This window comes from Nematolebias whitei, chromosome 2, assembly GCF_014905685.2.
Source record: "Nematolebias whitei isolate Nwh7 chromosome 2, NemWhi1, whole genome shotgun sequence".
In the NCBI taxonomy this organism is placed as follows: Eukaryota; Metazoa; Chordata; class Actinopteri; order Cyprinodontiformes; family Rivulidae; genus Nematolebias; species Nematolebias whitei.
The window spans coordinates 18,882,429-18,897,842 of record NC_056499.1 but is presented as its reverse complement, the minus strand read 5'-3'; the positions used below and the strand labels follow the sequence as shown (position 1 = coordinate 18,897,842).

At 41.1% G+C, this 15,414-nt stretch overlaps 1 protein-coding gene across 1 annotated transcript in view; it reads left to right on the top strand.

Annotated features, from left to right (window-relative positions):
- kif26ba (kinesin family member 26Ba) overlaps positions 1–15,414 on the top strand; it is a 105,820-nt gene that overhangs the window by 85,400 nt on the left and 5,006 nt on the right. The window contains exons 7-22 of the mRNA XM_037693612.1: positions 143–288; positions 510–626; positions 2,883–3,069; positions 3,796–3,970; positions 7,759–7,930; positions 9,629–9,961; positions 10,074–10,244; positions 10,669–10,798; positions 10,984–11,179; positions 11,277–11,378; positions 11,497–11,624; positions 12,058–12,237; positions 12,339–12,637; positions 12,796–13,462; positions 13,560–14,497; positions 14,667–14,887. Of these exons, the coding sequence (XP_037549540.1) occupies positions 143–288; positions 510–626; positions 2,883–3,069; positions 3,796–3,970; positions 7,759–7,930; positions 9,629–9,961; positions 10,074–10,244; positions 10,669–10,798; positions 10,984–11,179; positions 11,277–11,378; positions 11,497–11,624; positions 12,058–12,237; positions 12,339–12,637; positions 12,796–13,462; positions 13,560–14,497; positions 14,667–14,887 (4,162 nt within the window). The remainder of the gene's footprint in view (positions 1–142; positions 289–509; positions 627–2,882; positions 3,070–3,795; positions 3,971–7,758; positions 7,931–9,628; positions 9,962–10,073; positions 10,245–10,668; positions 10,799–10,983; positions 11,180–11,276; positions 11,379–11,496; positions 11,625–12,057; positions 12,238–12,338; positions 12,638–12,795; positions 13,463–13,559; positions 14,498–14,666; positions 14,888–15,414) is intronic.

The following is a 15,414-nucleotide window of genomic DNA, read 5'->3' as shown; positions in this document are numbered from 1 at the left end:
GGGGCAGATAGAAGCTCAGACATTTCACACTCACACCTTTTTTGTATAGTATTATTTTCCCCCGCAGGGAGTGTGAATTTATAAATTTCTCTTTGATAGAGCTCATTTTTTTCTGTTCATCCTTCTCTGTTTTGTCTTTCAGGAAAATCATACACAATGATTGGTCATGATGACTCTCTTCAGACCCTGGGTATTATCCCCTGTGCCATCTCCTGGTTGTTTAAGCTCATCAACGAAAGAAAGGAGAAAACCGGAGCGCGCTTTTCTGTCCGTGTCTCTGCTGTTGAAGTGAGTGATGAAACCTCAGCTGCCCTCAAAGTCATTACAGATACATTTGACCAAGATGGCTCGTGAAGGCCATTTATTTCTCCAAAAAGCACCTGCAGTGGTAACAGCGTGGTGTCCGAGATCAGTTTTTAAAACTTGTATTATTAAATGATCTACTCAGTTTGTTGAAATAAAGGTTTAAAAATGCATTTTTCTTCTGATCTGCATATTTTTGTGTCCAGGTTTGGGGAAAGGAGGAGAACTTGAAGGATTTGTTGTCTGAAGTGGCTACAGGAAGCTTACAGGATGGACAGTCACCTGGAGTCTATCTGTGTGAGGATCCTATCTGTGGCATGCAGGTACACCAACATACTACATGCACTTAAACATAACACAGCTTAGAGTGGTATTTATGTACCGTGGCAGCTCTGGGATATATTCTTCTGATGTGTGCATGGAGATCTTCAGGGCTTTCATCAGTTTGCTTTGTCTTTTCAGCCTCCAGCTGTATGTTTTCTCTAGTCTTTAAAGGATAAAAGTGAATAATGCGTCGTACATTACTTCTGCTTTAACTCTTTATCTGTAAAATATAAAAAGCTGCTGTTACCTTTTAGGACTTTGCACAGTCTGGATCCTCAGTATTTCTTACCTGTTAAAGCCTTTTTCTTTTCTTTTTCTCAAACCTTTGGCTTATGTAACCAGAGGAGATTAGTAGTTCATCAGACTTGATATGAAGCTCCACTGTGGGGGGGGGGGGGGGGGGGGGGCAATGTGGGGGGCTCCACTGTGGGAGCAGCATTCATTTAAAGTAGTCGCACCTTAACTATGAAATTAGATTTACTTTTTGAATTGAAAGTGCTGATTTATTTAAACAGCAAGCAAAATTATTTTTTATTTTTGATGTTTTATTGTCTTTTTAACCATCTTTATTGTCTCTCTGTTATTTTAATGTAAGTTTTCTAGCTATACATATTTTTATTTGTGTTTTTGTAAGACACCTTGTGGTTTTTTTCAATTCAATTCAATTTCAATTCAGTTTATTTATATAGCGCCAGGTCACAACAGAAGTCGTCTCAGGGCACTGAACAGAAACATCCATATATAAAAATAATAAATTAACACTGTTTATCTGAGGAGCAGACTGCTTTGAACTTAACGCCATCACAAAACTCTCATCTTGAGCAAGTATGAAGGTGACAGTGGAAAGGAAAAACTCCCTCATGAGGAAGAAACATTTAGCAGAACCAGGCTCAGGACAAGCGTCCATCTGCTTCGACCAGCTGGGTTTGAGAGGAACAGATACACAATGGCAGGTTGAGAATCCCATTTTAAGATAGAAATAGTATCAAATGAAAACTATTCAATTTTAACAAATTATTTAAGGAAATGAGGTCAATTTGTCCTCAACATTCTAAGCCTATGGCAGCATAACAAGCCAACACTAACTATAGGATTTATCAAAAAGGAAAGTCTTAATCCCAGTCTTAAAACTGGACAATGTGTCAGCCTCGTGGACAGAATCTGGAAGTTGGTTCTACAAGAGAGGAGCCTGATAACTGAAAGATCTTCCTCCCATTCTGCTTTTGGAAACTCTAGGGACCACGAGTAAGCCTGCAGTCTGTGAGCGAAGTGCTCTGTTAGGAAAATATGGAACAACAAGATCTCAAATATAAGATGGAGCTAGGTTGTTGAGAGCTTTGTAGGTTAGAAGTAAGATTTTGAATTCAGTTCTGGACTTGACAGGGAGCCAGTGGAGAGAAGCTAAAACTGGAGAGATATGATCTCTCCCACTAACTCCAGTTAAGACTCTGGCAACAACATTTCGGATTAACTGAAGACTTTTTAAAGAAGTATTTGGACACCCAGATAACAAACCATTGCAATATTTGAAAAAGATGCTTTAAGAAACAACTTTACATACTTCATGTTTTGTATGCAGCTGAATGGCTTTTAGCAATAAGTATTTCAAATATTGCTTGTTGGTCTTACTCCAGCTGAGCAAATCATAAAAAAAACAACAACAACAAAAAATACAAACCTTAATTCAGTGGTGTATGTATGTAATGGTTATTTAATTTATTAATTTTTTTATGACATTATACCCTATGATTGTTAAAGAACACTCTCAGACCTCAGACGGCTGCTTTTACGTCTCAGTGGAATATAATCACCATTTTAATTATAATTTATTTTCATTTATTTACACTGCAGTGATCCGAGTAGTTTTATGTAGAAACGGGCCAAAAACAACTGAGCAGCGGGGTTGGATAAGCAGGTCTCAATGTGTGTGCAGTTATATGTTTATGGGATTAAAGGGTCTGATACAAACACATCTGTGTAATCCCAAACTAATCTGACATAATCTCATCAGTAATGATATCCTGCAGCGTCACACACACTCACATACACAGTTTATATCTCTTACACCTCCAGACAGATATCTTGTTACACCACATCAATCAGTCAGATATGTGCTAAATCATCACTGGATTATTATTGTTAACCTAACCCACAGTCTGAGTGAGACTCAAAAGTCCTCCGATCATTTACTTCCGCCTCTGTATTTTGCGTACAACACAGACACTCAGTGTTATTCGATTCTGCATGTTTTCCAGCTCCAGAACCAGTCTGAACTTCGTGCTCCCACTCCAGAAAAGGCGGCCTGGTTTTTGGATGCGGCCATCGCAGCTCGCCACAGCAGCCAGCGGCCCAGCACCACAGAGGAAGAACACAGGAACTCCCACATGCTCTTCACCTTACACATATACCAGTATCGCATGGAGAAGACGGGCAAAGGAGGGAGTAAGTCCTCTTTGCTCAAACGCTGTGACATTTTCCTATTTCATTATCACCATTCAGACATTGTGTCAGCAGCCACAGTGAGATTTACTCGTTTTTTTTCACATCAAATCTTATGAACTCACTCTAAATCAAACTGTGTATCAGATAATCACAGGCGAACAAGGTAAGTACCTATACTGCTTTATTTTATGGCAAATAAAGGAAGGAATAAGTCTGGGACATAATAATAAACAGATCAGCATAGGTGCTGTGAATATGCAAATGAAGCCACAGTGCATTGCTGTATGATCCATAAATATTATTCAGTGCCTAAAATAATTCACAGTCTGATTGAACAATTGTGCCTGAGTCTTTGTATGTGACTGAGTTTTACACATCTGGCAAGACAGACAGAGAGAGAGAGAGGGAGCACAAGTCTTAAAAACAACTCATAAAGCCAGGTTAGAGTTAAATGAATTATAGAAACTGTCCTGTCCTCAGCTCACACTGAGCTTTAGTCATAGATCACTGATGAGAAGGAACCTTATTAAAACACATTTAATAAAAACTCTCACATTCATCACAGTTTTGGTTTTCATGTTTGAGGATTTTTTTTTTTTAAAGGATCTAGTTTACTCATTTACTTGTTTCTGCTGTTTGAGTATTTCTACCAACGCCTTTTCATTTTTATTTCACCTTCTTTGTTGACACTTTTTATGTGGCTTACTCATTTTCGGCATCTGCCAGTGTCAGGAGGTCGCAGTCGTCTCCACCTGCTGGACCTGGGCAGCTGCGATGTTAAGGCTCTCGAAGGTGGAGGAAAAAACAAGGAGAACTCCTCGGCCTCGCTGTGTCTTTCTCTGTCTGCCCTCGGGAACGTGATCCTGGCCCTGGTCAATGGGAGCAAACACATCCCGTACAAGTAGGAAGCTGTGTGTGTGTGTGTATGTGGAGAGGAAGTGTGCTAAGATGAAATGATTAATGTAAGGGGTGGGGGAGAACCGAAGCAGAAATAGAAAAGGAGTGAAGAAGAAGCCAAATTATCAACAGAGTGAGAGAAATGTGGAGAGGAGAGGAGGACTGAGGAGGAGGGCAGGATGCTTTAGAGCTGGAGGAGAGGAGGAAAGGAAAGCAGATTACTTTAAGTGCTCCAGGTTCGTGGGATTTAATGTTTTAAACAACAACAGATGCTAGTCCATATTCATTCCTTTTATTTAGCTAGTTTACTGGCTGGCAGTGAGAGGAAAGGAGTAAAATAAACTGTAACTAGAGCTAAAGGATGAACAAGAATATAAGGAATAGGAGAAAAATATACCAGCTTTATTTTCAATAGAAAACATACTGTATATGAAACTGTAAAGTCCACTTTTTATCTTTACTTATGTCTCTTATTATTTTATTGAGGTGATGTTTTCCTGGATTAATTTAATCTCAAAGTTTTGCATGTACATTACAAAACAGTTCTACAGTATATTAGCACTGCAGACCTAAGCAAAGCTCTTTCTGACACTGGTGTTGTTGATGGAGAATAAAATAAAACGTGCATGAAACGATTAGTTTAACAGCTGTTGCTGGGTTTTTAGTCCATAACTACAAAATTAAGAGCTAAACCTTGAGGATAAACAATTAATGTCGACTGTAAGTGTATAATTCGCCATCTTTGTTTTCAGTTCTGACGTGTTAATTTAGTTTTATTTTGTGGACATTTGATCAGAAAGTCTAGTTAATGTGCATTTACTGGATAAAATAAATGTTCAGTAATTATTTTAATGTTAACCCCCACTGGATAAAAAAACAAATTATAATTAACGATTCACCGTTTTGATTATGATGCAAGTGTGTAAAAAAATCAAACATGTTTTCAGAATCATTTGCACCATGGAAATCTAGTCCACATTCACTCTGTAAATGTCAGAATATGTGTTTATATTCAAGTAAAGAATTATTTCTTATAAATGTCAACTGATGTATTATCTTATCAGCCAATTAAACCAAGTAATCAGTCAAACACGTGTAGAGACTCATGTAGGACTAACTGAGGCTTGAATTATGCATCAAAATGGAGAGATGTCACAACTGATTAGTCCCCGGCTTTGAGTACTGATTTTTACACTTGGATGTCCCCAGGGTTGACAGAGAACTGGCTTAAAAATGCACACAGTGAGCCATAATTTTCTATCTGGAAAATAAATAAAAGGTGGACAGCAGTGCTGTTCAAAGCTCATCAGATGGGAAGAGGAACTCTAATTATGCTTGCCACAACCAATAGATGAAGATAATATTTCTAAATGTTCAACACCCAAACTGTAGTAGATGGGCTACAACAGGAGACATCTATAACAATAAATATTCCTTGTTAGCTAAGAATAAAGGCAGCAGAAAACATGTTCTGTAACATTAAATAAGTGGGGGTGGAGGCTTGCAATGGTCTGAATTTAGCATACATACAGAACTTAAAGGCTGCGATGCATTCTGCTGTGTGTTAAAAACTAACTCCGAGGTTGAATTTGTTAAAGAAAAGTTCTGCTTTTTAAAATAATCACATAATTTGAACATGAACATTGCTGACTGTGTGTTTGTCTTTATACACTGCCTGGCCAAAAAAAAAAAAAAAAAGCCACCAAAAAAAAAAGGTCATACACTAATATTTAGTTGAACCACCTTTAGCTTTGATTACAGGATGCATTCACTGTTGCATTGTTTGGATAAGCTTCTGCAGTGTCACAAGATCTATTTCCATCCAGTGTTGCATTAATTTTTCACAAGATCTTGCACTGATGACTAGGCACTAGGCATGGCACTAGGCATTGTTGAAATCAGGTCTCTCTTGTAAATGAGTCCTCGAGGCTCAATGGGATTTACCTGTATAAATAAAGGTTGATTGATGATGGGTGCATCACTTCACCTGCCTCTCTTCTTACCCTGATGCACCCATCACTCTGGAACAGGGTAAATCTGGACTCATCAGACCTCATGACCTCCTTCCATTGCTCCAGAGTCCAATCTTTATGCTCCCTAGCAAATTGAAGCCTTTTTTTCCAGTTATCCTCACTGATTAGTGGTTTTCTTAAGGCTACACAGCTGTTCAGTCCCAATCCCTTGAGCTCCCTTCGTACTGTGCGTGTGGAAATGCTCTTAAACATAGCCCTGAGTGCTACTGTTGTTTTTCTTTGATTTGATTTCACCAAACGTTTAAGTGATCGCCGATCACAATCATTCAGGATTTTTTTCCAGCCACATTTCTTCCTCAAAGACAATGGGTCCCCACTATCCTTCCAGTTTTTAATAATGCGTTGGACAGTTTTTAACCCGGTTTTAGTAGTTTCTGCAATCTCCTTAGATGTTTTCTCTGCTTGATGCATGACAATGATTTGACCCTTCTCAAACAGACTGACATCTTTTCCACGACCACACAATGTGTCTTTCGACACAGTTGTTTAAGAAATGAAAAGCAACTCATTGCACCAGTTGGGGTTAAATAACGTGTTGCTGAAAGATAATCGCCCGTGCAGTAATTATCCAATAGGAGGCTCGTACCTGTTTGTTTAGTTAAATCCAGGTGGCAACTTTTTTTTTGGCCAGGCAGTGTATGACTTCTTTATATGACTGCAGTGTGCAATTTTTAAATTGTTGTTTTGAATGTGATTTCACAAACATATCATGTCAGTCAGGTTTCTTAAGCAGAAAACTTTCTTATGAACTTAGCTTTTAAATGCAACATCCAGGCGCATCTAAAAATATGCATTTTGATGAGTTTTGGTTTTTCATTATTTGTAAGCCATAATCATCAAAATTACAAGCAATAAAGACTTCAGCTATTTATCTCTATGTGTAATGAATTTATTTGAGTTTCACTTGCTGAAATGATTATTAAAAAATTGAACTTTTTCACAATATTCTAATTTTTTTAGATGCACCTGTAGATTGTTGACTGATTAATAACAGAGACTGTGTTGTTATATATAAAGTTTTCCTCTTTGGTAACACACTGGCTATAAATCTAGCTCAGGCAGGTTAACATCTAATCCAGCATGCTTGGCTCTGAAATTACCATTCAAATGAATTCTTTATGAGTCACAAGTTTAATCTCAGGGAGAGATGCAGCGATAGAGGTAGATTTAGGGAGAAAAAGGAGGGTTTGTTATAGCTCGAGGCAGAAGAATAAAGAAAAAGAGGACTGATGAAACAGAGGAGGTCAATATGGAAGTGTGTGCATAAGATAGTAAACGTGTGGGTGACTTGACTGCAGGCTGTGTTTTTTTTTAAAAAAGGGACAGCAGCATGAGTTAACGGGCCACAGAGGAGCTCTTCTCTCTCAGCCTGCAGGTTCTTTGCACATTCATACACATATATACACAAAATGCTTACAATAAATATAGTGGCCCACCCAGGAGAAAGACTGTACTTAAAAACACACAGTCTAATTTTACTCCCTTATTGGCTGAAATAAATCTGGGACTACTACTTTTGTACAACATTAGACTTCATAAAATCCATATTGCTTCTTTAAAGACTTTGAACAGTGTTTGTGTTTATTCTTCCATATTTGTATTAAAATCTCCAAGGATATTGGAGAAAAGTGTGAGAAAAATGTTCAGAGGTGTAATCTGATCAGAATTTGTTTCTAACAAAATGTCATCCAAAGCGACTTTTCTCCATTTCAAACCTGCTCTCGGCGCTCACGTCTCGACGTTCTGTGTGTGTAACCAGAGACAGCAAGCTGACCATGTTGCTAAGGGAGTCGCTAGGCAACATGAACTGCCGGACCACCATGATTGCTCACATCTCTGCCTCACCCAGAGATTTCTCAGAAACCCTTTCCACCATCCAGATTGCTTCACGCGTCCTCCGCATGAAAAAGAAGAAAGCAAAAGTCACTGTGGTGAGTTTGATGCTTCGTTAGCATTTGGAAACAACACTTGTTTTACTCGAGCTCGTCGAGCTTAACGCTGAAGCAAACCCTACCATACTCGTTACTTTTCTATTAACTGCATTATGTTTTAGCTTAGGAAAATCTTGTATGGCGTTTAAAATCATCCCGTTTGTGGACCGTAATATTTGCGTGGCGTTGTTTTCAGAAGTAGATGAATTGTATCATTTAAACTCTTATCTTGGCTTACTTTCTCTGAATTGTTAACCAACGCACTAAAGCATAAACCAAAGGCCTCAAAGCACTGAAGATGGTTTTCATGAAGGAGTCAAATTGGCAGCACGATGGATCAGTGGTTAGCACTGTTGCCTCACAGCAAGAAGGTCCTGGGTTCAATCCCTGGTTGGACCTGGGGTCTTTATGTGTAGAATTTGTATGTTCTTCTCGTGTTTGTGTGGGTTTTCTTCGGGTACTCTGGTTTCCTCCCTCAGTCCAAAAACATGCATGTTAGGCTGCCTTCAGGCGCAGACTTCCCTTGCAAAAGAGATATGTGATCTCAGTGGGATTTGCCTGGTTAAATAAAGGTTAATAAATACAATTCATAAAATCCTTCTAAGTATTAGTATATAATTTTCATTCAACCTCTATTTATACAGGTTAGTTCCCACTGAGCCTCAGGGACTCATTTACAAGAGAGACCTGTTCCAACATACAGAGTAGATGAGGAAAAGAGAACACGAGGGCGGAAGAAGTAAAAAAAAAATCATGTGTAACAAACATTAAACTGAGTAAAATACAATTTAAACTGTTATCTTGAACCTATATTGCCTGAAAATTGTTTGTTAGGTTAGATTGGTTAGATTTATTTGTCATGTGCAAAATCAACACAAGGTCAGTAATGCAATGAAATGCTTAGGACGAGAAGAACCGTCTCGACTCGCAAAAATGAATAAATAAATAAATACAACAACAACAAATGTCAAATCATGCAGCAAAAATACTAAAAACATACTAAAAATATACTACTAACATACTAAGAAAAACATTAAAAAAATACTACCAACATACTCAAAAACATACTAAAAAATACTACTAAAATACTAAAAAAACAAGGTGTTAAAGGTGAAAAAGAAAAACATGTACAGTGTGATTTGGTTAGCGGTGAGGTTCTTTCAACATTATGGTTCTGTTCTGTTAGCGGCGTGGACATTGTGGCAGAATTTGTATAGGTGTTGTTGATTTAATAATCCATCCATCCATCCATCCATTTTCTTTACCCGCTTATTCCATTTCGGGTCACGGGGGTCGCCGGTGCCCATGTCCAGCAATCACTGTGCGAGGGGCGGGGTACACCCTGGACGGGTCGCAAGTCCATCACAGGGCCACATAGAGACAAACGAGACAAACAACCATTCACTCTCTCACTCACACCTAGGGACAATTTAGAGTTACCAATCAGCCTAACATGCACGTTTTTGGACTGTGGGAGGAAACCGGAGTACCCGGAGAAAACCCACGCATGCACGGAGAGAACATGCAAACTCCACCCAGAAAGGCCCCTGGACCGGGGTTTGAACCAGGGACCTGCTCGCTGAGAGGCAGCAGCTCTACCAGTTGCGCCACCGTGCTGCCCTGATTTAATAATAATTAAAAAAAATCTCTTTCAACAACTTTGTCTCCACTGTTCCCATCATCACTTCCCTCTTTCAGCAATATACATCCAGCTCCTCTGGGGGAGAAAGCTCCTGCGAGGAGGGTCGGATGCGTCGTCCGACCCACTTGCGGCCCTTCCATCACCGTGGCGACACTGACTCTGAACTACCGCTGCTTAGACTGTCCAGCGACCCTGATGAATACTCCAGCAGCGAGCACTCATGTGACACAGTGATCTACGTGGGTCCAAACGGAGCAGCGGTGTCAGACAGAGAGCTGACGGACAACGAGGGCCCTCCAGAATTTGTTCCAATTATTCCAGCTTTGCTGAGAGGGAAAACGTCAGAGCAGCATCAAACACAGAGTCTAGGAACAAGAGTGCAGAGCAAGGTCATTTAAATTAAATATATGTGTGCTTTAGTTTTCACAATTAACACCATGTTTATTTTGAATACGCATCAGGTTACTCATATATGGGTGATTTGTCCTCCAACCTGTTTAGCCTCAGGCAGACGAACAGTCTGATGGTGCCACCCAGCCGCTGTCGCAGCCCCCTCAGTCACTGCTCGGTCAGCCGTTGGCCCCGGTCCCAGAGGAAGGAGCTGAATGCCTGAAGTGCAACACTTTTGCTGAGCTGCAGGAGAGACTGGACTGCATTGATGGCAGTGAGGAGGTGACAGGCGCTTTATATTAATGTTCTTTGCTACTTTAAAACAAAAGAAAAACAACAAAAATAGGGCATCTCGAGCTGGTTGTTGATTTGACGTTTTTCTTTGGACAAGATGGACATTGTTGAATTTATTTGGCAGCTGTTTAACATTTTCTGTTTACTTTTGTCTTGTGGTCTGACTTTTGTTTGCGGCGATAATTTTCTTTCCCTCTAAAAATGGGATCAGTTATTTTTGTGTTTGTAGATAGCACCTCAAACAAGTTGTTCATATTCATCCAACACAACTGAAGTTCTTCTGAATAACAAAACACTCTTATTTTGAAATTAAAGCAACACAGCATTCCTTTAGATAATTAAATCCAACTCATCCTATCACTGCCATGTTGAAATCGGTTGATCTTTTCAATTCCTCTGTCCCTTTCTGCAGGTTTCCAAGTTTCCTTTTGAAGAGGTTCCAGCAGGCAAACAAAGTGCCAAAGAAGAATCATGTCCTCCATCATCTGCTTTGTGCTCTGCTCCTGGCTCTGCAGCTGTGCTGGACACAGAAACCAAAATAGGTCATTTTAAATTTTAACAAATGTATTTTTTATGCTTAGTATTATTGTTACTTCCAAGTACCTTACAGCAAATGTGTCACCTTTCTTTTTATTTTGGAGAAATGCTGTAAATTTACTTTTACTGATGCATGTCCAGCCTCTGCAGTTTCTTCAGAAAGTGAAACCATTTTTCTTTTTCTCAGCAGCAGCATCCAAGCGAAGCAATGACCAGCAGCTGCAGGAGATCAAGGAGGTGGTGGAGGAGGCAGAGCTGGCCCAGACAATGATCCACAGCCTGGCTCAGGTTGCTGGATGCCCCATAGTTACCAGTTCCAGGAGGGCGACAGGAAGCAGCAGTATCGCCTCTAACCCCCTGCACAGAGCCAAGAGCTTCCATGACAGGTGAGGACAGGTGTTGTTCTCTGTTTAGCCTCAGCGCAATGGTATTCAGACAATCAGCCTTGGAATAATAATTTTCATTAATTGACTCCTTGTGCAGCCGTGAGACTCTGAACACAGTTGGTAATATTGAGGGGAAGGGGCGCCCTCTGGGATCACCTCGACTCGGCATTGCTAGTCTGACCAAAACCTCAGAGTACAGGTGAAATACATACAATACAGTAGGCAATGATTTAAATGTCTTTACAATATATGTTTCAGCAGGAGAAAATTAAAAGTGACATATTTTAATTATGGCCCATGCTTGTTTTCCTTCTCAGGCCTCCATCATCCCCGTCCCAGCGGAGTAAGGTGTACACTCAGAAGGGTGTGATGCCAGCAACCCCCCCTCAGTCCTCACACACTCTGGCTCAGGACAGCCAGGCTACAGATGCTTTGACCTCAGACAGTTAGCATCTTTTTTTTTGCTTTTTATTCTTTACATCAGTGAAAAAAAAATTCTAATATATTCTTCATGAATGTAATTTATGATGCCTAAACTTTTTTCTTTTTACTACATACGTGTGTATTTTTGCCAAACTGCAACATGTTTAATAATATTCCAGACCTAATCATTCATGTAAGTGTGACATGTCTGACATCTAAATGAGAAATTAAAAAATAGTCTGGTAAACGTTTGCCTAACACACACGGGAGCTTTCCTGGAAAGATGTGTGGCAGAATTATATAGAGCAAATTTTATTAAACATATAGTAGTTTAAAACTAGGCGTGTACCATAAAGCCAATTTCTTAAACCCCCAGTGTACCAACAGTTGCATGTGTTTTAAACTTGGAAAGCAAAATGCAGTAAAATGCCAAAAAGGTGTCTTTGACTGTGCAGACAGTTTGGCTGCAGACAGCGGCCGCTCCTCCACCGAGTCCCTGCTGTCCAGGACCTCTCCTGCAGGCATGAGTCCACAAGTCCAGGAGGCAACTCCTTCTCTTTCTGCCAGTCTGGGCTCAGCTGAGACACTCTGTGATGACGACGTCCCACCTATACCTTTAGACACGCACAAGGAAGGTGAGTCAGAATATGTCATAACACTCAAACCCTATCTGCCATATACTTTACTGTTTAAGTATAATGGTAACTCTTTCTCACTCTTACACCTGTAATACCAGCAGTATCTGTAGGAGCAGGAGGACCTTGCTTGCTTGGGCAAGATGAACTGGTGTACACTGTGGCCTCTGGAGGTGAAGACCTGGTTACGGTTCTTATCGAAGCACACAGCTTGGCCTGTCGTCCAGTGAGCATCATTAGCTTTAACAGCGACTGTGGCTCTGAAGCTGCACTCGCTTCAGACTCTCAACTCATCAGCATTGCCGATACTACTGCTTCAGAAAGAGTTGTGGACAATTATCACATGCCTCCATGTCTTGCTACAGCCTCAGGGGTTAAAGAGGTGGTTGCCATGGCAGAGGTTAGTGTCACTATCTGTCTTTTGTTTACAAGCAACTTTTCAAGGTAGATTAGCTACTTAAGACTGACACATTTAGTATTTTACAGACAAGATGACAAAATCACATGTTAGGGTCTGTTAAATTGCTAGATGCCTGACTGTACTGCTTTCTGTGGCAGGTGGCAATGGCCAAGCTGCGAATTGGTGAACCCTTAGCTACGGGGATGTCCAACTCTGGTTCAACTGTTTCCTCCTGGATGAGTGATCTTAGTGAAGCTGATCAGTCTCTTCACAGCTTCAGCCAGTCTCAGAGTCAGCAAGGAGAGGCTCTGGCTGATCCTGAGATGAGCCTTGGAGTTGAGGGTGTTGGTGGTTGTGAGAGTGGGACAAATTCAAGGAGAGGGAGTCTGGATGGAGAGCTGGCACTGTCTGATAAAAGTATGCCAAATAAAGACAAGTTAAGAAAACTGCCTCCCTCTATGGCTAAAACAAATATCCAAATCCTGGCAGGGCCTGGAAACCTCTCTCCTTTCAAGAGTACCAAAAGTGTTCACCCATGTGTGGCTGTCAAACCCATGATGATACAAGAGCCCACCATCCTCTCCTCACCCACAAAAACACAATTTATGAAAGACCCTATAATATCCAATTCAGTCGATTTAGCCTCCATTTCCAGTGAGATGAGCTTTGAAGACCCCTGGTTAAAGCGTGAAATGGAAGAGGGAAGGTCCAGGGACCTTATATGTGAAGTTAAACCAGAAATAAGGGAGATACAGACTTTAAAGAGCAACTCAGGAGAGAAAGTTGTAGCTGGGAATGATGACCAGCAATGTTCCTGCACAGATGGTAAGAAACACAAGACACTGATTTAAAGTAAATAAATTCCAAGTACGGCAGTATTTATTCACTTGTTGCTTGTTTTCTGTTAATCTTCCATCAACAGGTGGTCATAGCAGCTCTGGTTCAGGAGGGGAGGTGGTGTCGTCTCCAGACTCTTTTAAAAGAGTAGTGGATGGTTGTGAAATGGTTGCTGTTGTTAACCAAGGTGAATGTTTGGCTGGTATCTACAACTTAGATATCCACTGCACAGGTAGCCTTCCCCGTGGGTGGCACCGCCTTAACTACCAAGATGGTTTAGACAATGTAATGGAGTACCGTAATCTTGGCATCACAACTTCAACTCCTTGCAGTCCACGGGCCACCCTTGATCGCCTGGGATCAAGCGGAAAACAAGGCTTTTTCTCCCACAAGAAAGGCGGCATTCCACCTCTTCCACCAGTGCGTAAGTCTAGCCTTGACCAGCGAAACAGGGCAGCCAGCCCTCTCCACCAACTCAGCCATGGAGTCTCATCAGTGGGCAACACAGCAGATAATGCAGGAACTTTTGGATGTGCTCCTGCAGGAATCACCAGACAGCATGGCTCCAGCATCGACAGCAGCAGACTTTTCAGTGCCAAGCTGGAACAACTAGCCAATAGAACTAATTCTCTGGGCCGGGCCCACAGCTCACACAGCGGTTCTCATCATTATGACTGCTTCTCCCTGGAGAGAGGTGAGAGCCTTAGATGGGGAGGAGGGGTGAGGGGGGACACCACCATACCTCGGACTGGACGTAGCCTCACTCGTGCTGGATCAGTACCATCTCCTACTGGAAACTCCAGCAACCCTAATTTTGGCGGAAGTCCCAGTCCGAGCAGTGCACCACAGTCACCAGCCAAGACCAGCAGCCAGTCAAAGATCTCAGCTGTCAGTAAGCTGTTAATGACCAGCAGTCCTAAAACCAGGAGTCTTTCTGCTTCCAGCACCAAGACCCTAAGCTTCTCTACCAAGTCTTTAAACCAGACTACCAACCGCAGCTCCAGCCTTCCACCAAATGGAAAGGTAAGAAGCTCAATATATTAACTGTATGGGAGCACACCCTTTAAATCAAATCCATGTCAATGAGTTCAAAAAAAATTGATGTCTTTCATTTAGCAATTATTGAGAATTTCCCTTTTTAAAATCAATAACTAAACAAATCTACACCATTTTCTTTGTACCTCAACCCCAGAACTCAGTCCAGGGTCTGATGCAGCAGCAGGGACCTGCCCCTGGATCCACCCAGTCTCTGAGCCGCAGTCGAGGGGGAAGCCTCACAGCCAAACTACCTCTGCGGGCTGTCAACAGCAGAATCTCAGAGCTCCTTCAGGGAAGTGCAGGATCTCGTTCAAGGAATCATGTCCAGGGAAGCGGCACAGATCGAGCAGATGTTAAAGATATTGGAGGGACAAGGTTTGTTACTTTTGTTTATTTGTTTTATTTACTTCCCAACCATTTACAAGGGTATTTTAACAACATACAGTAGTCATTTGCTACTTCGCAGTTCGTTTATCGTGGACTCGCTCTATCGCGGTTTTTCAAAATAAGATTGGACATGACACACAATTGGCTGATTAATGGATGAGCCACATGATCGGCATGGATTCTTTATTTAAAATGAATTATTTTGAAATTATTTAGCACCTGCTGCACATTTGTGCAGCCCAAACTGCAGGATAAGCTTCCTGCTGCAGCTGATCGGCTGTTCTCTGTGCAGAGCTGAGAAGTGGGCATGGCCAAGAATGCTTGCAGGTGGCAAAGAGCAGCGGAGGCAGGGAGCTGAGTTCATGACATGCTGTGCTCTTTTAGAGCGTTTAGAGTTTTGAAGCATTGTTTAGAATATTTCAAGAGTGTGGGAAGAGTTTAAAACGCCTTAATATATATATCTATAATTCTATCTATCTATCTATCTATCTATCTATCTATCTATCTATCTATCT